This window comes from Conger conger, chromosome 15, assembly GCF_963514075.1.
Source record: "Conger conger chromosome 15, fConCon1.1, whole genome shotgun sequence".
NCBI classification, from domain to species: domain Eukaryota; kingdom Metazoa; phylum Chordata; class Actinopteri; order Anguilliformes; family Congridae; genus Conger; species Conger conger.
The window spans coordinates 26,928,671-26,956,616 of record NC_083774.1 but is presented as its reverse complement, the minus strand read 5'-3'; the positions used below and the strand labels follow the sequence as shown (position 1 = coordinate 26,956,616).

General features: G+C 45.3%; 1 protein-coding gene across 1 annotated transcript; it reads right to left on the bottom strand.

The window, feature by feature from the left end:
• Positions 1-541: 541 nt before the first annotated feature.
• LOC133111615 (C-Maf-inducing protein-like) lies at positions 542-27,806 on the bottom strand. Its single transcript, XM_061222099.1, has 21 exons — positions 26,957-27,806; positions 17,636-17,761; positions 17,205-17,255; positions 16,193-16,354; positions 15,905-15,946; positions 15,715-15,777; positions 15,375-15,455; positions 15,127-15,230; positions 14,505-14,609; positions 13,218-13,592; positions 11,200-11,265; positions 10,599-10,625; positions 10,411-10,459; positions 10,193-10,300; positions 9,666-9,782; positions 9,297-9,437; positions 7,832-7,879; positions 6,904-7,050; positions 6,269-6,374; positions 3,179-3,249; positions 542-3,018 (listed from the first exon to the last, which is right to left on the bottom strand). The coding sequence occupies exons 1-21, from the start codon at positions 27,329-27,331 to the stop codon at positions 2,965-2,967; spliced, it is 2,418 nt and encodes an 805-aa protein (XP_061078083.1). The 5' UTR covers positions 27,332-27,806; the 3' UTR covers positions 542-2,964.
• Between the last annotated feature and the right edge of the window lie 140 nt (positions 27,807-27,946).

Sequence of the window (27,946 nt, the reverse complement as noted above, 5' to 3'; positions counted from 1 at the left end):
TTTCAATGATTGAAATGGATTTACAATAGTCTTATAACAATGTTTTAACATGAAAATCTTACTTATTGTCCCTAAAGTATTATAAAAACAATTAACAGTGACGCTATAGGTATATTGTACGTGGGTGATCGAAACAAATGTTCCCATATTATTTCATGATAAATGACTTATTTGAACCAATGATTTTGGAAGTGTAGGATTTATTAATAGATATGAAAGCACATTGCAAGGTTTTGAATATAGGACAGGCTGTATTACCGTGGTGCTGACTGTTTTGAGTCTTGTGTCTCAGGTTTTGAAAATTGAGTGAGATTAGTGGCAAAGTAATTGTAAAAAAAAAAAAAAAAAAAAAAAAAAAAAATACTTTCGTTTGTGTCTAAAGTAGCTCACTTGTGAGGTTTGAAAATAATTCCCATTCCAACCAGAAAATGACTTCACAATGTTGTTGTAGTTCATGCCAATGGCTAGCACAATATATTAGTACTTCCATGATCTTTGGTGGGGTGGAGGAGAGACAGGAAATCAGCAGGACACACTCCACAAACTTCCACAGATCGTTTATTTCATTTAAAAGGATTCACATCGTAGTCTTTTCCACAGTTTTACTGCCGATTCAGTTTTACAGTCGTACTCAGTCTTCTGTGTTGGTAGAAGGGCAGCGGGAGTCGTGCGGGCGCCATCTTGGCTCTGGAATTAGCCTGCGGTTTCAGACACAGCTGCCCACTGACTGACCCTTCTGATATCAGATATAAGAAAAAATAGAAAAAAGAAAAAGTCTGGCTTTTAACCCAGATGAACAGGACAGAGGGTGAGGGGAGGGCCTATGGTGTTAGCTCCATAGGACACAGTCAGCAGACACCAAAGAAAGCACGGCTTTTTAGACCATCAAATGTCATTTCCTTTGCTGTTACACTGCCCCTTCCCTTCTCACACAGTAAAAAAAAAACGATTGGTTAAGATGCTTAACGCTCCCTGTCAGATGTCTGTGGGTATTGGGGATATCCTCACTTTAAAAAAAGGAAAAGAAGAAGCTTCTAACAGAAGTACTGCGTGGCTTCAAGAAATCAGTCACTCTACAAAACAGTATAGCACAGGAGTGTGTGTGTGCAGCACACCTGAATGTGTCCACACGCTCAGAGCTGACCGTGCGCGCACACACCCCACGCCCGTTCTACCTCGTGATCACAGCTCCTTTCTTACGGCACACCCCTAAAAATGCAAATAAAATTAAATGTGTAATTACAAAAAACACAAGCGGGTGTACATGAAAACACAAGCAATCTGACTGAAACATATATAAAAAAAAATAAAACACAAAGTTTAAAAGATAACCGATGACAGACAGTAACAGTTCAAATTACAGTGCACTTGTGAAAAACACATACACATACACACTGCATACACTTGCATGCACTCACATATGCACATACATACATACATACATACTGTACATACATACATACAGAATATGGAGGCAACAACTGTCTCCCATGGAAAAAGAAGGAAATTATATACATTTATGCCTATACATTTATATACACATTACCAATGTATATATAAAAACTGTATACAATATAGATAGAAAACATTGATTGGTCATGACAGAAATAGGCAAACGAGCAGATGTGCTCTGTGTTACGTTCGCAGACCTCTGATTTACCTGTAAATCTCTGTTCGGCCAATCACAAGACGAATTGGCCGGTGAGAGAGAAGAGACACTGAAAAGTGACCAATCAGACAGGAGAGACGAAATGAAATGACCAATAAGAAGGGATACAGCTCTGCGGTGCTTAAGGGCAAAATGACCACCGAATATAACCACAGAGAGGGTCAGAGAGTTGATAAGAGAGAGAGTTGGGAGAGAGAGGAGAGAACAGTGGAAATGGAGGAGTAATTCATAAATACGGGCCAGTTCCAGACCACCTCCTACACAGCATTTCAATTAAATATGGGAGCTATACACAGATTTATGTACATTAAAGATTAATAAACTGAGTTAAACAAACAAGGGAAAGAGACGTCTTTCCTCTCAATCTCCTGACTGCGAAGCAGAACGCCTGCTTTCAAATAAAGACAAATCCGTAAAGAGACTACATAATCTATATATAAACACAGAGATGTCTGGAAAAAGTATGTTAATTCAAGTCAATATAAATTGGTTAAAAGGGGCGGGGTAGGGGGTAGGCACCATCTTTCAATAACTCCTCATCCTCTGTCAGAGGTCTAAGGCAGAAATGAACCCCTGCCTGGACACGACAGGGAAATTGTGAGCCATGACATCAGACAGTGGCATCCTGGGCAGGGCGGCCAAATTCTCGCCTGACAAAAACACCCTAATCCAGTGCTTATCAGCGTGGCACAACTGAAGTCTCATTTCAACCAATGTTTAAACTGATTAGGAGGATGCAGACCTCCCAGTGTTCTGAGGGTGAAGTGATTGCTGACTGGAGGACCCACAGGAGAGAGGAGAGGAGACATTTTGATTATATTCACCACAGAACATAAAGGAGGGAAATGCTGAGCGTTTGACGATGTCACAAAAAGTAGCTAGTCTTGGCTTGATGATATCATTACAAAGTAGGTCCTCTTTTTCTGAAAATTCTAAACCATTATAAAGTCAAACTGCTTGTGATGATGAAATCGGTAGAAGGTAGTTTATCTTGTTTTTCTGATGCCACCAGCAAGCAGATCCTTGCAGTTTGGCAATGTCGCTAAGAGAGTAGGTCCTTGGTTTTGATGATTTCACAAGACGGCAGATCCTCTTGTTGTGATGACGCTATAATGTTGTCTTATATGGGACATATTTTTGGAGCCTGAGAAAAGCATTGGCTCCAGAGGTCCATGAAGCCGCAATAACTGAAAAACCTCAACGTGGGTGCCCCTTTCATTTGGGGTCCCAGCACTAAAACATGAGCTGTATGATATCACTAGAAAGAAGGTTCCGGGGATGATGCATGATTGTGATCACCAGGCCTCTGTGTAGCGGATGTCCACTTCCTTTAGATTGGGCAGCTTTGCCTGTAAGGGGAGAGAACGAGAGAAAGAGGGGGGATTAGACAGAGGGCACTGTGAGGGTTTTGAGCGATAGTCTCACTGGGCGAGGAGTTGATAGACAGGGGGAGGGTTGAGTGACAGGGGGAGGGTTGAGTGACAAGGAAAAAGGTGTAGGGAGATCCACCTTGAGGTCCTCGTAGGTGTCGGCCGAGAGTTTGGTGCTGTTCATGTTCAGACTGCACAGGCTCTTCATCGCTGTAAGAGACACACTGTTACTAAACTGCCCACGCACACGCACACCCACACACACAAAGCCCGATTAACTACACCCAGGTGCTATTGCATGTGTAAGCTGTGTTGTGTTGCAGGTGGAGTTTATGAGGAGTGTTGTACAAATAGAGGCATCAGTAGCAGTGTTGTGTGTAAGTTTATTGTAAGTGATGTTGAGGAGCAGTGTAAGGAGTGTTCAGTTTAAGTTATAGTGCCCTTCATAAAGTTTGTGACAAAGGCCCATCATTCATTCACCCATCAACATCATCAGAGTCTGGATATCTTATTTTCAAATGCAATATTAGAACTCATTGCATTTCATTGGATCTCTATAGGAATTGGGGGGCGGGAGTCCAAGGTATCAAATGAGCCTCAAACCACCATGCTACTGAAAGATATGCAGTAGATATGAAAATAATAATTCTCCTGTTGAACTCAATGGAAGAAATATTCAGGAGAAACTATTACTGTTCGTATCTACTGCATATCTGGCAGCAGCACGGTGGTCTGAGGCTCATTTGATATCTTGGACCCAGACTCTGGTGCTGACCTCAAGAAGTCAAGGCATGCAAAGGATATGCAACAAAATGCTCAACATGACTACTTTCATGCCCTGAAATGGGGACTATGTATAAACACTGCTGTAATTTCTACACAGTGAAACCAAAATAGATGTATAAAAATGCACTTTGTTAAAAATAAATCAATGATTGGTCTTTTTCCCAACCATTGTGGAGGGCACTGTATGTTGAGGAGCAGTGTTGCATTAGATGTGCTGAGGAGCAGTGTTGCATAAGGAGTGTTGAGGAGCAGTGTTGTATAAGGAGTGTTGAGGAGCAGTGTTGTGTTAGACGTGTTGAGGAGCAGAGTTGCGTTAGACGTGTTGAGGAGCAGAGTTGCATAAGGAGTGTTGAGGAGCAGTGTTGTATAAGGAGTGTTGAGGAGCAGTGCTGCATTAGACGTGTTGAGGAGCAGAGTTGGATTAGACGTGTTAAGGAGCAGTGCTGCATTAGATGTGTTGAGGAGCAGTGTTGTATAAGGAGTGTTGAGGAGCAGTGTTGTATAAGGAGTGTTGAGGAGCAGTGTTGCGTTAGACGTGTTGAGGAGCAGAGTTGTATAAGGAGTGTTGAGGAGCAGTGTTGCATAAGGAGTGTTGAGGAGCAGTGTTGTATAAGGAGTGTTGAGGAGCAGTGTTGCGTTAGACGTGTTGAGGAGCAGAGTTGCGTTAGACGTGTTGAGGAGCAGTGTTGTATAAGGAGTGTTGAGGAGCAGTGTTGTATAAGGAGTGTTGAGGAGCAGTGTTGTATGAGGAGTGTTGAGGAGCAGTGTTGTATAAGGAGTGTTGAGGAGCAGTGTTGTATAAGGAGTGTTGAGGAGCAGTGTTGCATAAGGAGTGTTGAGGAGCAGTGTTGTATAAGGAGTGTTGAGGAGCAGTGTTGTATGAGGAGTGTTGAGGAGCAGTGTTGTGTAAGGAGTGTTGAGGAGCAGTGTTGTATAAGGAGTGTTGAGGAGCAGTGTTGTATGAGGAGTGTTGAGGAGCAGTGTTGTGTAAGGAGTGTTGAGGAGCAGAGTTGTGTAAGGAGTGTTAAGGAGCAGAGTTGCGTTAGACGTGTTGAGGAGCAGTGTTGTGTAAGGAGTGTTGAGGAGCAGTGTTGTATAAGGAGTATTGAGGAGCAGTGTTGTGTAAGGAGTGTTGAGGAGCAGTGTTGCATTAGACGTGTTGAGGAGCAGTGTTGCATTAGACGTGTTGAGGAGCAGTGTTGCATTAGACGTGTTGAGGAGCAGTGTTGCATTAGACGTGTTGAGGAGCAGTGTTGCATTAGACGTGTTGAGGAGCAGTGTTGCATTAGACGTGTTGAGGAGCAGTGCTGTGTAAGGAGTGTTGAGGAGCAGTGTTGTGTAAGGAGTGTTGAGGAGCAGTGTTGTGTAAGCAGTGTTGAGGAGCAGTGTTGCATAAGGAGTGTTGAGGAGCAGTGCTGCATTAGATGTGTTGAGGAGCAGTGCTGTATAAGGAGTGTTGAGGAGCAGTGTTGTGTAAGGAGTGTTGAGGAGCAGAGCTGCATAAGGAGTGTTGAGGAGCAGAGTTGTGTAAGGAGTGTTGAGGAGCAGTGTTGTGTAAGGAGTGTTGAGGAGCAGTGTTGTATAAGGAGTGTTGAGGAGCAGTGTTGTGTAAGGAGTGTTGAGGAGCAGAGTTGCATAAGGAGTGTTGAGGAGCAGTGTTGTATAAGGAGTGTTGAGGAGCAGTGCTGTATAAGGAGTGTTGAGGAGCAGAGTTGCATAAGGAGTGTTGAGGAGCAGAGTTGTGTAAGGAGTGTTGAGGAGCAGAGTTGTGTAAGGAGTGTTGAGGAGCAGAGTTGTGTAAGGAGTGTTGAGGAGCAGTGTTGCGTAAGGAGTGTTGAGGAGCAGAGTTGTGTAAGGAGTGTTGAGGAGCAGTGTTGTATAAGGAGTGTTGAGGAGCAGAGTTGTGTAAGGAGTGTTGAGGAGCAGAGCTGCATAAGGAGTGTTGAGGAGCAGTGTTGTGTAAGGAGTGTTGAGGAGCAGTGTTGTGTAAGGAGTGTTGAGGAGCAGAGCTGCATAAGGAGTGTTGAGGAGCAGTGTTGTGTAAGGAGTGTTGAGGAGCAGTGTTGCGTAAGGAGTGTTGAGGAGCAGTGTTGTGTAAGGAGTGTTGAGGAGCAGTGTTGTGTAAGGAGTGTTGAGGAGCAGTGTTGTGTAAGGAGTGTTGAGGAGCAGTGTTGCGTAAGGAGTGTTGAGGAGCAGTGTTGTGTAAGGAGTGTTGAGGAGCAGTGCTGCATTAGATGTGTTGAGGAGCAGTGTTGTGTAAGGAGTGTTGAGGAGCAGTGTTGCGTAAGGAGTGTTGAGGAGCAGTGTTGTGTAAGGAGTGTTGAGGAGCAGTGCTGCATTAGATGTGTTGAGGAGCAGTGTTGTGTAAGGAGTGTTGAGGAGCAGTGTTGCGTAAGGAGTGTTGAGGAGCAGTGTTGTGTAAGGAGTGTTGAGGAGCTCTTACAGCTGAGTGCCATCAGGCCTGCGTCTGTGACAGGCGTCTCGCACAGGTTCAGCACCTGCAGACACGCCAAGTGCTCTGACAACAGCCGAAGCCCTGCATCACCAAACTGAAGAAGAGGAAGGGGACGAGAAAGACATGAGTGGCACGGTGAGAGGGGGAGGAAGAGAGAGAGCAGAAGAAAGCGTTCAATTTTAGCTGTACATCACACTTCATTTGACTGGCAGGTTAATTAAAAACAGCGACTTGGTCTCTAAGGGTCAATTGCAGGATGCCTTAGCTGGAGTTGAAACCACAGGTTTAAACCTCCGGACCACACAACTGCATTACAGCAGGAGCGGCAAATCCTCCATGTCATGGGGAGACATTAGATGAAGAAAAAAAACACACATTTCCAGTCCATTTTCTTGTGGGGAAATTTTTTTTCGAGTTCCTATTTTGACCGCAATTGTACCATTGACTTAACATTAAAAGCGGGTCTGTAACTATACTGGGACCAACCGCAGTGGTGCTCGTGAGTCAGCATGACCAGGAAATGCTTCACAAAAGAAGTGCTTGGTGTAAACCTGTGGATTATCCTCCAGCTAACCCGCTGTAGCTGACCCTAAGCCCCCGTGCGCTAACGTGGGCAGACTCACCTGGGTGGACCACAGGTTGAGCTGTTTGAGGGAGGGCAGTTTGATGAGCTGTTCGGCGCAGGCACTGGTGACGTTGGTGAAGGCCAGGCTGAGGTTCTCCAGGTTCCCGAAGGAACCGGAGCTCAGCAGCCGAGCCAGGTCGGCGTCCTGGAGGGAGAAACAACAGACAAACACCGTTACTCAATGAAAATGACTGTTAATACCACATACTGGAGGAGTACTGCTTTACATGGGCCCTGGCAACAAGAAGAAATCAAATCAATGGGTGTGTAAAAATAGATGAATAGATGATTTCAGGGGATTGCAAATTATTTTGAGGTACAAATAAATTATATAAATGCACTATAAGTATTTGGGTCTTAAAATAAACATTTTCAGGGCAATTAACAATATTTGTATCAAAAAGAGAGCTATAATTTGTTCCAGGCTATTTGAACACACATATATTGCAGTGAATTCCATATTTGAATAAGGTCCAACATGCAAAATACACTCAGCAAGTTCCGTTTACTATAAAAGTACCCTAACATTATAGTTGAAAATGAACAATGAATGTATTAAATGGTAAATGGCTGGCATTTATATAACGCCTTTAGAACTGATGCTTCTCATTCACCCATTCATACACACACTCACAGACCAACGGCGATTGGCTGCCATGCAAGGCACCAACCAGCTCGTCAGGAGCATTTGGGGGTTAGGTGTCTTGCTCAGGGACACTTCGACACACCCAGGGTGGGATCGAACCGGCAACCCTCCGACTGCCAGGTGACTGCTCTTACCACCTGAGCCAATGTCGCCCCTATTACAAATATAATCTAATCAATACCCAATACATATTGAAAAAATGTGAAATTAGTTTTGAAAAACATGGCAAGACCCAGGAGTGCTAAGAAACACAAAGCAGTGGTCAGCCTCAGATACTCACTGTAGACTTTGAGGGCAGTGTAAGTCGAGTAGGTCCACCTTTCCTTTGCTGAGAGGGGGGGGTGGGGGGGTGGGGGGTTGGGATTGAGAAAAACAGTAAGAGAGAAAATCAAACACCTTTCTATTCCACCAGCAGGTGGCAGTAGTGTGTAAAGTGGGAAAATACAGGAGTGTATCAAATGAAATGATAAACACTTAGGGTTTCAATGCATTTGCTGTGTAGTTATACTGTGCCACTACATAACAATGTCTTATATGGTTGTGTTGAGGTACTGTGTGGTTTTATAGGGGTACTGTGTTGTGCAGTTTATAGAGTTGCTGTGTCTGTGTATACAGATGTCATACAGTTATGTGGTTGTGTTAATGGTTCCGTAGAGCAGTTATGTGTTTGTGGCACTGCACGGTTATGTAGAGGTACTGTACAGTTGTGTAGGTGTGCGGTTGTGTAGGTGTGCGATTGCATAGATGTGCAGTTGTGTAGTTAGGTAGTTATGCAGATGTACGGTTGTGTAGTTTGGCAGATGTGAGGTTGTGCAGGGGTGTGGTTGTGTAGTTGGGCAGTTGTGAGGTTGTGCGGGGGTGTGGTTGTGTAGTTGGGCAGTTGTGAGGTTGTGCAGGGGTGAGGTTGTGTAGTTGGGCAGTTGTGAGGTTGTGCAGGGGTGTGGTTGTGTAGTTGGGCAGTTGTGAGGTTGTTCAGGGGTGTGGTTGTGTAGTTTGGCAGATGTGAGGTTGTGCAGGGGTGAGGTTGTGTAGTTGGGCAGTTGTGAGGTTGTGCGGGGGTGTGGTTGTGTAGTTGGGCAGTTGTGAGGTTGTGCAGGGGTGTGGTTGTGTAGTTGGGCAGTTGTGAGGTTGTGCAGGGGTGAGGTTGTGTAGTTGGGCAGTTGTGAGGTTGTGCGGGGGTGTGGTTGTGTAGTTGGGCAGTTGTGAGGTTGTGCAGGGGTGTGGTTGTGTAGTTGGGCAGTTGTGAGGTTGTGCAGGGGTGTGGTTGTGTAGTTGGGCGGTTGTGAGGTTGTGTAGTTGTGCAGGGGTGTGGTTGTGTAGTTGGGCAGTTGTGAGGTTGTGTAGTTGTACAGGGGTGTGGTTGTGTAGTTGGGCAGTTGTGAGGTTGTGCAGGGGTGAGGTTGTGTAGTTGGGCAGTTGTTAGGTTGTGCAGGGGTGAGGTTGTGTAGTTGGGCAGTTCTGAGGTTGTGCAGGGGCATGGTTGTGTAGTTGGGCGGTTGTGTAGTTGGGCAGTTGTGAGGTTGGGCAGTTGTGAGGTTGTGTGGTTGGGCAGTTGTGAGGTTGTGCAGGGGTGTGGTTGGGCAGTTGTGAGGTTGTGTAGTTGGGCAGTTGTGTGGTTGTGTAGTTGGGCTGTTGTGAGGTTGTGTAGTTGGGCAGTTGTGAGGTTGTGCAGGGGTGTGGTTGGGCGGTTGTGAGGTTGTGTGGTTGGGCAGTTGTGAGTTTGTGTGGTTGGGCAGTACTCTCACCAGTTCCCGCAGCTCTCTCTGCCGCTCACAGAGCTGCTCATACAGGGTCCGGCCCACCTGTGTGCTCTCCAGCGTGGAGATGATCTGCAGCTGGGTGTCCTTATTCTCTATGATGTTATACTCCAGCATCAGACACAGGATCTGCAGCACAGACCACACACATGAGATGCACACACACATAATCACACAGGCGCACACACACACAAGATACACGCACGCACAAACACACAAGATATACACACACCACTAAAAAAATGTATTGTGTCATGATAGCCAGCCTTGTTCTCATAATGTCCTCATGTTGTCGGTATATAATCTGGTGAATTGGCCCCATAAACCATAAGAACAAGCACACACACATACACACACCTCCACCATGGTCTGGTTTGCCCTCAGAGCTAGCAGCATGCAGGGTCCCAGCTTGTTTTCTGCCAGAGACAGCAGGAACTTCTTGGTCTTGTAGCAGGAGCCCATCAGAATGTGCACCTGCAGAGAGGGTGAGAAACCAGGTTAGACTGGCACACAGGCAAGAGTAGGAATTTAAGTGGAGGGTGAGTATATAGGCAAGTGGTGGGCACGTATGCAGGGAGGGAGTGGGCACATATGCAGGGGGTGGGCACATATATGGTGGGGGACAGGGTTGGGTGTATAGGCCAATGGCTGGAACATACAGTAGAGATGGAAAAGCCAGCACTGATCAACAGTGATCAAGAGCTGCACAAGCAGAGTGAACCTGTGAGGATTTATAAAAAGACAGATGTTTGGGAAAAGTGGGTAAGACTCTGTATGCTGGGTAGATGTCCGGGTAGATGTCTGGGTATGACTGCAGAATGAGTTGGGTAGGGGGGGGTGCAGCAATGGGAGAGGAGAGAGGGGGGGGGTCTGTGTATACATACCATACTGGCGAAGAGCTCTCCATCATCATCACAGGCTACACCCCCCGGGCTGTACAGCTGGAACCAGCCGTCCTTCCCCGAACGCACGCTGAGGAGACACGAGTGTACCTGCCAAACACACACACCTGTGTCAGACACACACACACACACACACACACACACACACACACACACACACTCGCACCGCGTAAACACACTCACGTCTCACAGTCACTCACCTCCTGCCTGGGGTCTTCTGCAAACCTCTGAATAACATACTTCAGCTCTCTGCAAACAGACAGACAGACAGACAGACAGACAGTGAGGGAGTATTACATGGCTGAGTCACAGGCTTCTCATGCAGTTTAATTCTGTCCGTCTAATCACACAAAGACAACGAAACGCACACGACGGGAAATGCACTTACTTTGTGAATTTGGCGTGCGCGAGAGCCCTGTTGAAAGAAGAGGATTATGAGTAACGCACAGTTTATTATTCTGGGCCCTAAAGCATTGTTGTTCTGCCGGAAAGGAAGCAGGGAGCAGGGGTGTGATCCCCTCGGGGCAGAATTTTCATGTTGTTTCTCTTTCCAGTGAGACCTGAAAACTCAGACGAGCCTGCTGCGCAGGTGAGCACCAGATGAGCTACATTCTGTTAACAACAGCCGTAATGAGCCAATTACATCTGCCTCTGAGCAATGCCCATCCCCGCTCACACCTGCTGCTTACTGTACAAACACCCCCTTTCACAAGCAACTCGCCCCATCTCAAATGCTTCTCACTCCCCCTTCCCCTCCTCACGAACACTCTCTTAAACTTAATTTACCCAGGTCTCATCCGATTGGTTCTGGTCCTGTCATGATTACTCCTGATTAATAATGGAATTATAACCACACGCCTACTGGCTGTGCCCAGTCCTCAAGAGTTGAGGGTAAAACAGAGGACATTTTGGGGGAGGACACATTGGGAGAGGAGAGAAAACAGGAGGGAAGAGGAAGAGAGGCATATTGAGGAGAATAGGTGACTCACTCTTTTGGGAAGGGAATAGGCTGCAACAGGCTGGCCAGAGCAGGTCTCCAGTCATCATAGTCAGACCTGGAGAGGAGGCAGGATGGAGAAATAGAAGTTGAAAGAGAGATATATTACTTAATGACTCCAGGAAACAGGACTACATTAGTACAGGCTGCTGCATTGTGTTTAAAAAATAAATAAAATAAACAAGTTTTAAATAGCCCCAATGTAACAGGAGCAGCCAACACAATAAACTAAATGTCATATTCTTCATGAGTGAGAAAGAGTCAAGTAACAACGTGTTAGTGCCTTGAACTGCATAGTACATGGCCTGTGTTTTCAGGTCATTTGCTGTATACCCACACCCTACTCCTATCGGTACTGGGCAAGGCATTGTACATAAAGAATAAATCATCTCTATCAGGTGAACAACATTATCCTCTACATTAACTGTGTTTACTGACACAGAGAACAGCTAGGACAAATCGAGAGGAGGGGGAGGAGCAGAGGGAGAAAGAGAGATAGTTGAACAAAGAGGGATACAGTCGACATGGTTCTGTGGTCATGCATCAGATTTGCTGGAGGAGTCAGAATCAGGCCCCGGCAGTAAACATGACAAAAATAAAACATTATATTTAAATAAGGGTCCAATGTCAACACATAATGAACACCGAGCAAGGAACAAAGGACACTGACTCAAACACAGCACACCCTACACTGACTACTTTTAAACAGTTAAATAATAATCTGAAAGGGTTACATTTTCATAAAGAAAAGCCGAGATTAACTGCCTGTAATGGTACAGTGAAAATGTTGAAATCAAATATGAATCATCTGCTCACAGATGCTATTTTTTCCCCCAAATGGGATAAACACCAAAAAAAAAAAAACAACTACATCCGGTTATTAAAAAAAACCTACAAGTTCAAATTACAACTAACAATACATTCAGGGCAGAATTAGACCAGCGCCCATTCTTAATTGACAAGCAAGGTGAAATAAATTTAACCGGAGTGAAAACAATCATTATGAAGCCTTGGAAGATGACTCCCCTGAGACAGCTGTCACTGCAGCCAACAACCCTAGCACACGCTAAAAACAAGCAACCTTAGAACAGCATAATAACATCACAACACTGAATTACAATGCAACGCAATCATAAATAATGACACATCTTAAAACGAAATAATGTCCCTTTTCGGGGACACGATAGAATGGGACACAGAAAGCTGAAAATGTGAAATTTTAAATGACTTGAAAAAGGACAGACGGCTACAATGAATAAGGTTTCCAACTAGCAAGCCGTGCAGTGTTGCGGAGTTTTGTTTTGTTAACATACATTTTTAAAAAGCACACTCGGTGACCACGTCACTGCCATTGGCAGAGGTCGACACTGGCACAACTCACTGCTCATATGGGACAGGCTGTGCTCACTCTGTTCTTAGGATGATACGTACAGCCCTGCACGTATCTAAAATAAACGAGACCTGCTCCGATTCAGAAGAAGACAGGCTGCCTTTCCGACTGCAGAAGACCCAGTTTTACAAATGACCCTTTGCTCTTTTTATGAAAGTATGTACTTTTTCCCCCTCTTTTCATTTGTTAAATGTACTATAGGTAATTCTGGACTCTAACTGTCAAGAGAGGAATTTCAGCAACAAACACCCTCAAACCACAACACTGTTTATCCCTCCCCCTTCTCTGTGAACGTGCTGACGTTGAAACGCCATTTGCTGTGGCAATTAGAACCAATTTTCAACCAATGAGCTCGAATTCTTGTACAGCTGTACAGAGTGTCTGTGCGTCAACATGTCAGTGAGCCTGCTTCAATGATAGGAAGGGATTTACAATGGTCTTGTAACAATGTTTTACCACAAAAATGTTACCTATTGTACCTATACGGATTATATGCTTTGACAAAATGAGTGTGCACCTACCATGCCAATGAAGTGAATCATAGAGAGAGGGGGGTAGAGGCGGAAAGGGGGGAAAGGAGAGGGAGGGGGGCCACAGAGGGACCAGAAGGGGGCGCTCACAGCATCTTGAGGATGAGGGCGAAGCAGCGCAGCACGCGGTTGGCCTGGGCCGGCAGCTGGATGGTCAGGGCGCTGAGGGCGGGGCTCCCCAGCAGGCAGTCGATGAGGTTGGGCTCGCTGTGGCCCCCCGCCGGGCCCTTCAGCCGGCTGTTGGCCACGTTGTTGTTCCGCTCCAGTTCCACCAGGACCTCGCTGGAGTTCACCACCGAGGCCGGGGGCGGGGAGAGGGGCAGCGGGGACTGCCCGGGGGGCGAGGGCGTGGTCGGGGGCGTGGGCGTGCCCGGGCGGAGCAAGCGCAGGGGTAGGGTGGGCCTCCTGTCGCTCTGCTGCTGACAGCCGTTCCGGATCTCCTTCAGACTGGGGGAGTTGTCCCGGCTGTGGAGGGGGAAATGACATCAGAGGCACTAATAACAATGACTAAATCATCTACTTGGGCTGAGAGCAGGAGTGCACAGCAAGGGCCCATCCGCTTCAGGCAGTGTACTTTCACTCTTAATTGTTTAATTAGATAAATAACGTGTTGATCAGACATTTGTATATGCACCAGCTGCAGATTGCAAGTGTTCCCTAAAGATTTTACTTAAGTACAGGAGTGAACCAGAATAATTTCTAGAGCAGTCAGAAAAATAAATTAAGATAATTGGTTGGAACAAAAACAAGCTCGCAGAACGGCCCTCCAGGACCGGAGTTTTGCACCCCTGGCTTAGAGGAAGAGGATCTGTGCCTGAAGTGGCCATTTTAGCTGGATCAATTCTAATATCGAATAATGTATAATAAATGTGCTGTTAGTGCTGAATAGTCTCTGGGATAGTTTAAACGTATACACTCATAGTAATATTTTACTATAACTGCTTTTTATACTTAAAGGGAGTAACACACACCGGCAAACACCACGTCTCACCTGTCCATCTAAGGAAACTAACAAATAGGTTGATACACATTTCACACATTTTCACCATTTCACCATGTGAATGTATTTCTTCCCTCTGTAAATATACATTTATATGTTATGACAGGTATGTGTCACACATACACAATATTTACTGGTTTTTGTTTTCATGTCACTAAAGCATGTCTGAATCTGTACCGGATAGAGATTTTGGCAGGGGAGCATTCTCTAAGGAAGCATCCTCATGGAAAGAATGAAAATAGTTCCTCATGGGTAGGTTCTGGGTCCCATATCATGGAAATATGATGTAATGGTTGCGTAGGGGACAGCCTTGTGATCCACACAGTCCTAATGCCTGAGGCAGACTTTGTCTCTGGTGCAGGTGTTGAGAGACTCGCCTGTTGATGAATTCCTCGTAGCAGGAGTAGATGGCAGCCAGGCACACAGCCACCAGGTTAGGGAGAACACGGGGGTGGGGGCACTGCCCAGTCAGACCGTGCATGCTGAAACAAACACTCTGGTTATTGCACAGTCTCACTGTGTGTGTGTTTGTGTGTTTGTGTGTTTGTGTGTGTGTGTGTGTGTGTGTGTGTGTGAGAGTGTGTGTGAGTGTGTGTGTGTGAGAGTGTGTGTGCGTGCGTGTGTGTGCGTGTGTATAATGTAGGGTTGCACTATATCATATATTTATCATCATCGATGCAAGATAAACACATTGCAAAAGACTGCTCAAACTGCGATGAATAGCATCTATATAAATTAATAAATTAATGTTCTGTTAAATTGATTGGCTGTTCAAGGGCAATTTGTTCAATAAAAGCATGTTGAAAATAATGGGGGTTTTTAAATCACTGGCCATTGTCTTGAGTCTATGTTAGCAGTGTACCTGAAGCAGAAAGGTATTAGAGCTGTGCACACTTCAATATTTGTTTATTTATCGCGAGTCGTATGGTCATCACAATATTCAACTTTATTGCATATTTTCCTCATATCGTGCAGGGTAAAAACCTGCGCTTTTGTCACCTTTGTATGAATTTTTTGACCACTTCCATGCCAGCGTTGAGCTCGTTGAGGGCCAGGATGTACTCTTGAGTGAAGAGACGCAGTCGGGGGCACTTCCCAAAATCCTGGCAGGGTCGCAGCACAGAGTCACCAACACTGAATATTCAGTGGGACTGCACGTCAATGGGGACTAACATTTAAGATGTAGCACTCCACAGCAGGTTCAACACTGACCACAGGAACACTGTGTTTAAACACTGAACACTAACCATGTTGTGTTTGAGGATTCTCTGGACCACAGGTGTGAACACTTCGATCACGACCATAGACCGCGGACGCTCGCGACAGTGCTGTAGACAAACGGACAGAAAGACATCAGAGGGTTAGAACCACTTACCGCAACACTGCTGTTACCACCATATCAATGGTACTACCGCAATAATACTACAACTACTTCATAATGCTATGGCTTCCACTAGCACAATACAACTTCCTTCATGTTACTATGACAATAATATCTACCAACATAAGAAACTACTGCTATACTACAACAGCTGCCTCCTTTACCAGTGCAGCCCCTGTGCGTGGGCAGCCTGTCTCCATGGTTACCTTGCAGAAGAATTCACACAGGTCAGGTGGTGGGGGGTTGTTCTCCAGCAGAGGGGCGATGGCCTGAGACAGACAGAAGGACAAACACGCAGTTAGACAGACAGAGAGTCAGTGCTACAGCACAGCACTACAGGAGAGATTATGGGGCCCTTTGAATATTCACACAGGTGACACACACACACACACTCACCACGATGATGTTCTCATGTTCCTGGGGGCTCAGGTTGGTGTTCTGCAGAGAAACAAAATGGTTTTTGATTGAGCTGCCAAGTGATTTGCCAGCTGACTGCAGGGTGGAGCCGTGACCCCACCCATGTGACCCCACACGTGTGACCCCACCTCTTACCTCAGCCAGCAGGGTGGAGCCATGACCCCACCCATGTGACCCCACACGTGTGACCCCACCCATGTGACCCCACCCCTTACCTCAGCCAGCAGCGTAGAACCATGACCCCACCCATATGACCCCACCCCTTACCTCAGCCAGCAGGGTGGAGATGATGTGCAGGGGGGCCTGGTGGATGGAGTCGTCCTGCAGAGGCGAGGTGAGGGCCAGCTCCACCAGCGCCCGAATCTCCTTCAGCACCACCTCCCACCGGCTCGGCTTGGTCAGAACCTTCCGGTACTTATACAGCTTTTTCTGCAGAAAATATGGCTACCTATTGTTGCTGATATGGAGCAGTATCTCATGAGCTGCTTTGCTCGCAATTTTGGCATTCCTGCAGCCCCCTTACCACCAGTCTGTGGACATTGCCAAGGCTGCCAAATATGAAAAGTAAAAGTTTACACTTGCAGCCAAGTTGTTCTACGGCTGACACCGATACTTCAGGGCCATCGTGAGGAAGGCCTCATCTAGGCTAAAATCACACGTACAACCACCCGCAAAAATGGACACCTCTCTGCTTTCCTCATCAACAACAACATCTGGAGCATTCGCAGACACATTGTGAAATATATCAGTATTAAGGTTGAACATGGTTGAAGTGACACGGGAATGCTTGTACATTCCCACTGTAGATGGGTATGATGGTAAGAGATCCTTTACTAACAGTTCCACGATTCTATCGTGCCTTGCTATGTACATTCCCATGTATGCATGGCAGCCGTTTAGAATGTGAGATAGAGATTCTGTGATGTGTTCTTGACCGTGGCGCAAACAGTGAGGTGACTTAGAGTTTGGGAACCAGATTCAGAGATTTGGACCTGTAATCTTACTTTAACTGTGTAAATGACAGTTGCAATTGCAGTATTATTAAGACCAGAATGAGACACTGAGTCATCAGCAGAGGGAAGATATGCTGGGTTCCCCTCTAAATGTAAACTGGTCCAGTGTTGTTGTTGTTTGAGTTGACACACAGCATCTCTCTGTACCCAACAGTTGCTCTTACACACACACACACACACATGCGCATGCACAGGCAGATATACACAAACACACACACACACACACACACACACACACACACAAGACTGAACTGAGACGGTCATACCTTCCACTGCAGAGAGTGAAACCACTGGTCCCGCACATAACTGTTCGCTGCCTGAGAGAGAAAGAGAAAGAAAAACAGAGAAAGAAAGACTTTTAACTTTCCTTAACAATAAGAAAAAGTATACACACAAATCACAAATAATCTCAAGAGAGAGAGAGAGTGAGAGAGAGAGGAGGATAGACAGAGAGGGAGAGAGGGGGATGAACACAAACAGGGGTAGCTGTGCGGGGGTGAGAAGAGAGGGGTGTAGAGAGAGGGAGAGAGATGGATAGAGAGAGAGAGGGGGATGAACACAAACAGGGGTAGTTGTGTGGAGGTGAGAAGAGAGGGGTGTAGAAAGAGAGGGAGAGAGAAGGATAGAGAGAGAGAGAGGGGGATGAACACAAACGGGGGTGGTCGTGTGAGGGGGTGAGGCTGGGCGGGTCGTCTACCTGCAGCAGGATGGTTCCCCCGGGGAAGCTGAGCTGGAGGCAGTATTTGGGGGCGTTGTCCCAGGACAGCAGCTGCAGGTCCTCTATACTGCTGTAGGACAGGGGTGTCTCCATGTACCCTAAAGGCTGGGAGAGGAGAGAGCCCAAAGACCTGTGAGATCATCCCACAGACTGCGCCACGTGCCTGTGAGGTCACCCCCTGACGTGCCGCGGCCTGGTGTGGAGGTTTCGGGAACCGTGCCGCCACGTCCTACACTCCGGAGCCAGAGAATGCGCAGTGGGTCTGCCCAGTTCGGCTCCTCCCAGCGCGGGACGGAGACTGACCCGGCGGTGACGCAAAACCGTCCCTGGTTCCTCCACAGAGTGTTCCCGTATTTATTTATTTTACCAGAAGCGGTGCACATGAGTCAACATTTTCAGTTTCCACATCAATGTAAATGCGCCAGAGTTGCCTAATGAGCTCATTTTCATCTGTAGTCCCTAAGCTGCATGTCTTTGGAACTGTGGGAGGAAAACCCACGCAGACACGGGGAGAACATGCAAACACAAAGGCCTGGGCGGGGCTGGAACCCAGGACCTTCTGGCTGAGAGGCAACAGTGCTACCCGCTGTGCCACCGTGCTGTACTGTACTTTGAGGGACAGGGATAGGGATAGGCAGACAAAACAGATTGTGATTATATTTCCCTGTGGGGAAAAAATATTGACTTAGCATTTTTACTGTATTGTTACCATTGACTAACATTGAGGCGGCTGCACCTACAGTATACTGGAGCCAACTGCAGTGGCTCTACTGATCAGCGTCTCACAACAAGGCCAGGAAATGGGCGTCAACAACGAAGCCTGGTTTGGGCCGAGTGGATCATCCACACCCTCCACTTCCTCATCTGTGAGGGCTGAAGCTCCAGCCCTCATTTCTCCACATTAATGTCACTATGACAGCAATGCAGGGCTGGGATGAAATCAGTCAGTCTGAACTCGCCAATCAGAGAAATCGATTTCACCTGGACTGGGTTACTGTAGGTCACACACAGGCTAGCAAACGGGCAGCGGTCCACACCCACCAAACCCGCTAGGACTACTCTCCCTCTGTTACAGAACCCCTTTCATTGCTGTCATACATGAAGAACATTCATTTAAAAAATGTTTATCCTCTGAATGTTGGAATCATTAGATTATATGACGTTGGATTTTCCTTTTATTTCTTTTTATGACACACACACACACGCACGCACACATACACGCACGCGCACGCGCAAACACACACACACACACACTACAGGATGCTGTACACATCTGTACCTGTCCTTCACCTTGCCAACAAAAAAGATGGCAATATTATTAACTGAATACAAGATGGTGTTTAAGAGGATTCAAACCGCTAACATGTTGTCATAGAAACAACATCCAGCACAGTTTCTGTGGTAACCTTGGTCAGTGTCACATATTTGTTTTTTTTCTTCTGTGGCGTGGAGTAAAGTTCCCCTCTCCATAATCTTCAGTTGCCATAGAAACAAAGCAATGAAGATGCAATGAAAATGTTTTTGGGAAGGAGCAGAGGGTTAGACATAGTGTGACCGTAGTATGACCATTGTGACCATAGTGTGACCATCGTGTGACCATCGTGAGACCATAAGTGATTCCCTAGAGGGCCGGAAAATGTATCCGAATAAGTCGGATGCAAGAAAAGGGGCTGAAAATATGGGGCAGTCTGGGGAAAAACAGGACGCCTGGTCATCCTAGTTACACAGGACTGAGAGAGACCACTGCACAGATCCTGCAACACTCCCAAGTTAATACGGACACCTCTAACAACCCACTCTTAAATACAAACACTATCAGGCCAGCTTCCCTCTTGAATGGAGAACGTATTCAGTGTGGTATTATGCCAATATCACAGATTCCACACTTCACTGGGTAAGGGAGGGAATGTGGGTTGGATCCAGCATCTGAACCCAGAAAATCAGAGAGAGCACATCAGAGAGCACCTTCACCACAGAGCAGTTTACCTCATCAAAGTGTACCTCACCACAGAGCAATTTATATCTTAATTCTGTAAACAAAAGCAAGGGCAAAATGAAAACATTTATACTGGATGACTCTCAGGTTACAGTCTAATGCAGCTATTTGCGTAACAGCTAGTAAAAAGTTGAGTGTTACATCAAGTGAGGGCATGTGGTTCCTTCACGGCCTGAAACGCTGTTATAGATAAACTAACAATGATCATTTTCTTTTATCGTGCATAAAATCATTCATATAAAACTGTCATTTTTCAAACCTCATAGGTCATCCTCACTCCAAACACCCAGCAGGCTCTACATCATACAGATGTACATGTGCAGAAACAGAGAAATACAGAATTTGACTGCGTGATAAACTCAAACACATTCATTCAGTGTTGAGAGTGACCTGCATCTGCAATCCCGTTAGCTACTTTAGAGAGGGTGGCATATTTCTTTCAGACAACAACTGCAGTTGAGTGCCCCGGGGGAGAGAGTCAGTTATTTATTAATATATGAGGGTGTATATTTAGGCCCAACACAATGGGTTCGGTTGGCCTACTCTTTCTGAATGCGAGTGTGATAACCGGGGTGAAAGGTAACACTTTCAGCCAGTAAATAACCACCGCGCTTGACAGTTAGCTACAGAAGGTGGTCATGGAGTGAGCCTAGCCTATCTACAGCCTCTTTGTACAGATGGGAAGTCAATTTGAATTAGAAAAGTTGAAAAGAATTCGAACAGCTTTTCCAATATGTTCTCAAATAATAAAAAGTGATAACTTTATATTGAGCATGTATATTGACATTGAGCAATTATTTGATCTCCTCCCCCACTTTCTCTTGTTTCTTCAAACCGTAATTCAAACTCCAATCTAAAATATCCAATTTAACCAGCTGAGGAGCTTTGCTTCAAAATGACAAATGCTAAATAAAACAAATCACACCATTTAGGAAAAATTGTCCAGTAGCCTGCTGTCCAGGTGAAAATAAACATCATTGCAAACGGCAATTTCAGCTATATTGATGTTACAGTAAATTGAGAATTTGTATCACAAGTTCACAACTGTTCAGCATGCATGCAATAGATCTTTTTGCTGATTCTTTTATAAGCCCTGGCTATATTTTATTTGCGGCAGCGTTTTTAAATGGCCCGATTAATTCGCCAGTTTTACCCATGTTGCAATACAGGACTTGGACCTTTACAACTGGACTGGACTTGAGAAACCCGACTGGAGTCATGACTCCTGACTTGGACTTGGCCACGACATGGACATGGACTGAATAATAACATTGAAGTATAAAATGAAAAGTGTTACATCACAATGAAACATTTTCAATGGCATCTTCCCTCATCTGCGTCAGTGACGTAGAGCGTTTTATCAATGTTCACAAAATGTCTGTGCCAACTGAGTAAAACGGTTTGCGTTTGCAGGGGGGTTCTGTCTGAGGAGATGGAACATCAGCACCACACAGGCCTACCACCAGCAAGCCTAAAATCTAGGAGGAAAAGTGGTCTGCCTGCTTGTCATTTACCAAGCCAGTTCTTCCCTTAGGCGTTTACACCATTTTATCTGTAGAATGCATAACAGAAATGCAGTAAATTCAATTTGGACCTATGTTGTGCGTTCTAGGGGTAATAATACAAACATAATCACTTCTAAAACTTAAAACATGAAAATTTTAATGACAAATAATCAAATGTATACCATACAATAATAATAAATTGAGCATGCCCGAGCATATTGAATGATAAAATTGTTTTATTTCAAAAAAACTCCCCCTGGTCCAGTTGGACCCGTGTTGTGCAATCTAGGGCTATATGCACAGCGAGCACTTCATTGGACAGTGACAGTGATTTTTTTGTTATTTTGGTTCTGTACTCCAGCACTTGAAAGGATAAATACCTTTGGAGATTGTTGTTGGGGTGTGACATGAAGGAGACAGCAGTGTCGATGCAAATTAAGCTGGCCGCCATAAGCCTCAGAAATGAAAATCAATCAATCTGGAACATTGCAAAAATCCAAGCCTAAGTCAACAGGTTGGTTCATTATTAACAAGAATAAACAACTGGTGAACTCAATTATGTCAAAGGACCCGGTACATCAAGGAAGACCACTGTAATGGATGATCGGAGAATACTCTCTATGGTGAAGAAAACCCACTCAATTCCAGGTACATACCCTACTCTTACTGACAGCACTATCCAATGCAGTAATTACAAAAGAAAGATACCATTTGGACTCTGTACCCTCCGTACCTGTTTATGTAATCTCAGATTTTATTCTTGAGAGTGGGAGCTGTGATATGTGGCCCCATTCCTGACTTGAGTACAAGACTGCTGTTTGCAATGTGGTCTGAGGGGACCTTATTCTGCAGCACTTACACTCTGGGTAAATAAAGTGAGAAGCTGGGTTATGTTTCTACCTCTACTTCACTAATGGCACCATTCAGCTAGTCTACTGCTCAGTCCTTGGTGCAGTGGTTCGCTATATTTTTGCCCTCAATAGCACCCTGGGGGCAGACAAAGGGTAATCTTGTGTTGTAATCTCATGCCTACATCTTTGCTAGTCAATCAGGGCAATTTATTATTTTATTTTTTTAAAGACAGCAGCTCCCAGCACTTTTGGTGTTGTGGTCACTGCAATTGTCTCTCATGCAGGAGATCAGGGTTCCTTTTTTATTTTTGTTTCACTTACTTCAGAAAAACAACAACAAATCATATGTTTTCACTCCAGGGGGTTTGGGGAAAGGCAATTTGTCTGGGCAACTGTCCATTGGAGCAACTCTCAGTTCAGAGGGTAGAACAGAGTTTACTTCAGTAGTAACATCAAGCAAAACATGGTCAACAGACAAGTAAACACACGGGGGTAGTACACCCACCAGCCTGAGTTACAGTGCTGGGACAGTACACCCCACCAGCCTGAGTTACAGTGCTGGGACAGTACACCCCACCAGCCTGAGTTACAGTGCTGGGACAGTACACCCACCAGCCTGAGTTACAGTGCTGGGACAGTACACCCCACCAGCCTGAGTTACAGTGCTGGGACAGTCCACCCAGCGGCAGTTAAAAAAAAAAAAGTATCCATTATTTAACCTAAGCAGTTTTTGTGTTAAAGGCCTTGCTTAAGGGCCCAACAGCAGGGTTCTGTTTCTTCCCCCTTTACAGTACACCCCACCAGCGTGACTAACTGCCATTAGCAATGTCAATATTCACAAAATTGGGCCAAAACGACACACACACGTGTACGTGCACATTGCGCACTCTCGCATATTAGCTGCTGTTGCTGTGAAATGTCACATTTGTGCATGTGTATGCGTGAGTGTGTGAACGTTTGTGAGTATGAGTATGTGAGTGTGTGGGTGTATGTGTGCAAGCTTGCGTGAACCAGCTGCAGCACACGTGAAGAGCATTGACTGAATATTGCCGCTGGAGACTAAGTGTGTGAAGACTCTGTGAAACCATTACCCTTTTTCACTGTCTGAATCGATCTGAGCTCAGGCAGGATAGTGCACCTAATTGTACGGGGCCAACATTAGCTCAGGATGTAGGGGCAGTCTAGCAGTTGGAAGGTTGCTGGTTCGATCCCCCGCCCTGTGTGTGTGGAAGTGTCCCTGAGCAAGACACCTAACCCCCAAATAGCTCCTTATGAGCTGGCCTATCATAGTTGCAAAGCGCTTCGGATTAAGGCGCTATATAAACGCAGCCATTTGTATGTAATGTAAAACAAAATCTGTCAAAAATAAATTAACAAAAATACAAAACAAAAACAAACGACAAGACTGCAGGCACCTGATACAGCAGATGAACCAGTACAATGCAGTGCAATCGGGAGTAAGCTGACTAAGACCCCTCTTCCCAGGTGACAGTATGGACAGTCACACACCCCCACCCGTCTGCAGCAAGAGGCAGTGTTTCAGCCAGACCTGACACTGAAGACCCCCTGGAATCAAGCACAGACATACTGTGAACATTTGGGCCACTTCTCCATCCACATCTCATGTTGTGATGCACTGACCTCCTGCGGCCGAAAACACCTCTTCCTTATTGCTCAGGAAGTGATGTCAGCCCAGTGGCTTGTGCCTCCCTGGGCTTCCTTGTGGTCACACACAGAACACGAAAGAGCGCACTATATAGCAGTGACTAACCGGTAGAATTTATAGTAGCAAATACACTGGGAAAGGGGACTATGAAAAATAATATCCCGGAGATGCATGTAAATTATGCTGAAACTGAGTGCAAAAACAGGAGCATCCATTCCCACCATTAACCCTCCTATTATGTTATGATTTTATGACCGCTTTCATGTTTTAAGTATTTTGCAAGGTGTTCTGTCGAGAGCTTGAAAGGATAAAAATCACCGCAAAAGTCCATCTTTAAACCCCCCCCCTCACTCCCTCCCTCCCTCAGCTGCAACGTTGATGCAACTCTGCAGTTGCATTTGGTTTGAAGTTTATCCGTTCAATTTGGAATTTGAAAGCCCCCAAACTGAATTCCTGGCCGTGCCACTGATTGAAAAGGGGTATAACGCTCAATCTCTACATTGGGTAAAGTGCTACAATCAAACATGACAGCAAGCCCTTTCACTGTTACCCACGGAGGTGACTGTGCTTGATGGAAATGTAATTGTAGAAACCTAACCAATGTAATGTAATCGCGGTGATTGAAGTAGCAGTGTGGGTGAAATTAAAATGGGGGGGATGTTGCTCCTGTAGGTCTCAGCATGCACAAAGACTGCAGATGTTGTGAATTCTGTGACCATTATAGTCTACAGACTACACAGGTGGCATGGATAAAAAGAGGAAACAAAGACAACTGGCTGGTAACAGATGGTACACCTTTCCCTTTACTAAAATAACTAGATTAAATAGTTGGGAGCAAATATAAAAAATAAGTCTGATGAATAGGATTTTATCTCTTCTTAGCTATTTAAAGGGACTTCCCAGAACCAATACCGAAATAGTGGTTTACAGAAGTTCAGTTTGCAGTGTAACTGAAGTCATTTCCGTCAAGTCATGTGCAGTTGAAAAGAAATGAACTGTGAAGCATTATAATTCAAGCTTTAAAAATGTAATATGGTAACTGGTGTGACATTTGGGCATCTTATTTACAGTAGTTTTGTGCAAAAATGTGTGCAACCCTGGTCAAAAAGCCTTTTACAATTAATATCCAAGTGAACAGAAGCAAACCTGACCTCTAAATGGTACAATGTTAAATATGACACATTTCTTCAAATTAGGTTACTTTTTATTTTTACAGTTTCAAAATAGTGAAAAAGGAAAAAAGCCCTGTGCAAAGGTTTGGGAGCCCTGTCAGTTAGTACTTTGTAACTCCTCCTCGGGCAACTATAGCAGTTTGTAAACGCTTCCTGTAGCCAGCTAAGAGTCTTTTAAATCTCGTTTCTGGATTTTTCCTCAATTCTTCCTGGCAGAGCACCTCTACCTCAGAGATATTATTCGGCCTCCTTGCATGTATGGCATGTTTCAGTTCTCTCCCCAGATTTTCAATAATATTCAAGTCTGGGGACTGTGGTGGCCATTCCAAAACCTTCAACCGTCTTTCCTGGAGGTACTTCATGGTTGGTTTTGAGGAATGATTAGGATCATGGTCTTGCTGGAATACCCAACCTCTCTTCAACTTCAATGTCTTCGAATATTAGCCTTCAGAATTTTTTTATATTTCGTGGTATCTATTCTTCCTTCTACTCGCACAATATTATCTGTTGCCCCAGCTCCCACCCAACCCCAAAGCATAATGGACCACCTCCATGCATAACAGTTGGCAAGATGTTCTTTTCTACAAAGGTTTCACCCTTTTTTCGCCAAACATACCTTCTTTGGCCAAAAAGTTCAATTATGGTTTGTCAGTCCAAAGCACATTGTTCCAAAAGGCCTCAGGCTTCTCACTGTTTTATTTTGAATACTTCAGATAGTTAATTTTGTTTTTGAAGTGGTTTATTCTGGTAACTCTGCCATGTAGGTCTTTGTTGTTTAAAGTATGATGTACTGTTATCCTGCGAACAGCTAGACCCGTGTAGTCTTTTTTGCAGTGATGTGTGGGTTCTTCTGAGCATTTCTCACTAGATCTCAGGCCATTATATCTGAGGACTTCCAAACCTTTCCTTGACTTCAACTGTTCCATTTATCTTCCATTTTCTAATAATGTTTCTGACAGTGGAAATAGCTAGTTTGAAACATTGACAGAGTTTCTTGTAGCCTTCTTCTTCTTGGTGAAAGTTAACGATTCTCAATCAGAAATCCTTGGACAACTGAGGAACTCCTGGTAGTTAACACCAGACAGAATAGCCACGGCAGTTGGATATTTTCGAAGGCATGGAGTTAGTTCAGAATAAAAGGTTCAGCCCTTGAAATTATACTCACCTGACTCATTGAAGCCCTAATGAGTAAATCACCTAGGTCTGGGCCTTAGTAATCATGTTTTTTTTTTTTAAACACAGAATAATTCAAAAGCGTTCCCAAATTTTTGCAGAGGGCCCTTTTCCTTTTTTATCATTTATAAACAGTAAAAAATGACAATAAAAATCTATCCTGCTTCCGATCATGTACAGATTCATTGTAACACCCATTTAAACCAGGGGTGCCCATATTTTAGCACCCCACTGTACATCATTGGTAATAATGTACAGAGTTGCACTTATCATTTTGTGTAACATGGTATATTTCTGGTGCTCCTGGTTATGGGCTGGTATTGCTGGGTGTTTGGCAATCTGTGATGAATGGAGGGCTCTTGACAGTAGAAATTACTGTCTGTCATTTAGGACCATGTCGTTAAATCGACACCAGGCCTGGTCAATACCACATCAACCCCATGTAGAATATGTCTTCCTTCACAGCACACAAAACAATTCTGATCCAACGGACGACTCAAATTGGTTTCCTCTGTTGAGAACGATCGTGCCCGCAAAAGCCTGTTGGAGATGGGCCTAGCCTATATCCCGATATTCTTTGTAGACTACCTTCGTCGCAGCGTCATTTTAACATCAACATGTTTCGTTGAATTCTAGCTATTGAAACGTAATAAAGCAAACGGCGTCTTCCGTCAGCTGTGTGTAGGTGTAATTACAAAGGAAAACAACGGCAAGACACAGATGTCTGAATTGAAAACAAAAGAATGAAAAGCTTTTATTTCTGATAGCCTACTAAGCGGTCGAAATGACACGATGACATACTGCGCCCCGTACGAAATATGACAAATGTCAACCAGATAACAAGCTAAAGCACATAACGCACAATACCTTTTGCGATATGATTCATATTTCAACATGGCTCGGCAGCTAACGTAAACCGCAGAGTGGGGGAGCTTACCGTGGCCGAGGCGAGGCTGCAGTCCGTCAGTGTGAGGTGGTGCGGCTCCCATCGACGTAAGAATTTAGAAGTGAGGAGCTTGCTGAGGAAGGTGCGAGGGTGTTTGACCACACAGACCTGGGCATCTCCCTCCTGGAGCAGCTTGTATCGCATCCCGGTGCTGGAGGGGATCAGGGTCCTCCGATACGGCCCGGCGCCCATCTTATTATTATTGTTCCCCTCCGGCGGCGTCGGCGTAGACATCTCCCCCAGTAAAGGTTTGCTCTCCTCTGTGTGGTGGTAGTGATTGTTGTGCAGCTCGCTGCCCCCTCCGCAACTGTTGAAATCCATACTTATATGTATACCCGCAGCGAGACGAACGCTGCCACTGGACATATATATCAAAAACAGATGTATTGTGATTTCGATTAAAAGAAAGAAAAAGAACCACAACGAGTGCGAACCTAAAATAGACCACGGCGCGACCTAGAACATGGTAGGCTATGATTAAAAATGTGACCGGGGGTTATATATTGAGAAAGCCATTAGCGTCATGCAGAGCAGGATTCCGGGACTGGAAACTGTGTGGGGGGATTTAGGGTAACTGCCGTCCTATATCTTCAGACAATTTCCCCAGAAATGTCTCTTCCTCTCCGCGCTCCGCTCCCCCCCGACGCGAGCTACTCAGTACGATTGGGCCATCGCGTTGCCTTTATCTCCAGTCCGTGATATTATAATCCAGAAATATGGAACATTAAAAGGGTAAAAGTCCAAGAGAAGTCGCTTCGTGTTTTCTGTTCTTCAACAGCCCATTGGCACGGTTCCCTTTTCTCTTTTCCTCTATCTTCGTGAAGAAACCAGGCACTAAGGCTGCGCCTCACCGATTGGTCCCAGCTCATTCATGTGACACCACAGTGACGTCAATCGGCAACCGAGCGGATGCACCGTGCGTCTCGCGGAACTGTCTGCCTGGCTGCGCGATAGGGGCTTGCAGTCTCCACACAAAGGGAG

Excerpts from the sequence above, each read along its gene's own strand:
- LOC133111615 (XM_061222099.1), bottom strand. The coding sequence starts at position 27,331 with ATGTCCAGTGGCAGCGTTCGTCTCGCTGCGGGTATACATATAAGTATG. Across the intron at positions 15,231-15,374 it reads GAATCCTCAAACACAACATG|GATTTTGGGAAGTGCCCCCG; the intron begins GTTAGTGTTCAG and ends CGACCCTGCCAG. Across the intron at positions 3,250-6,268 it reads AGGCCTGATGGCACTCAGCT|CGATGAAGAGCCTGTGCAGT; the intron begins GTAAGAGCTCCT and ends TGTCTCTTACAG.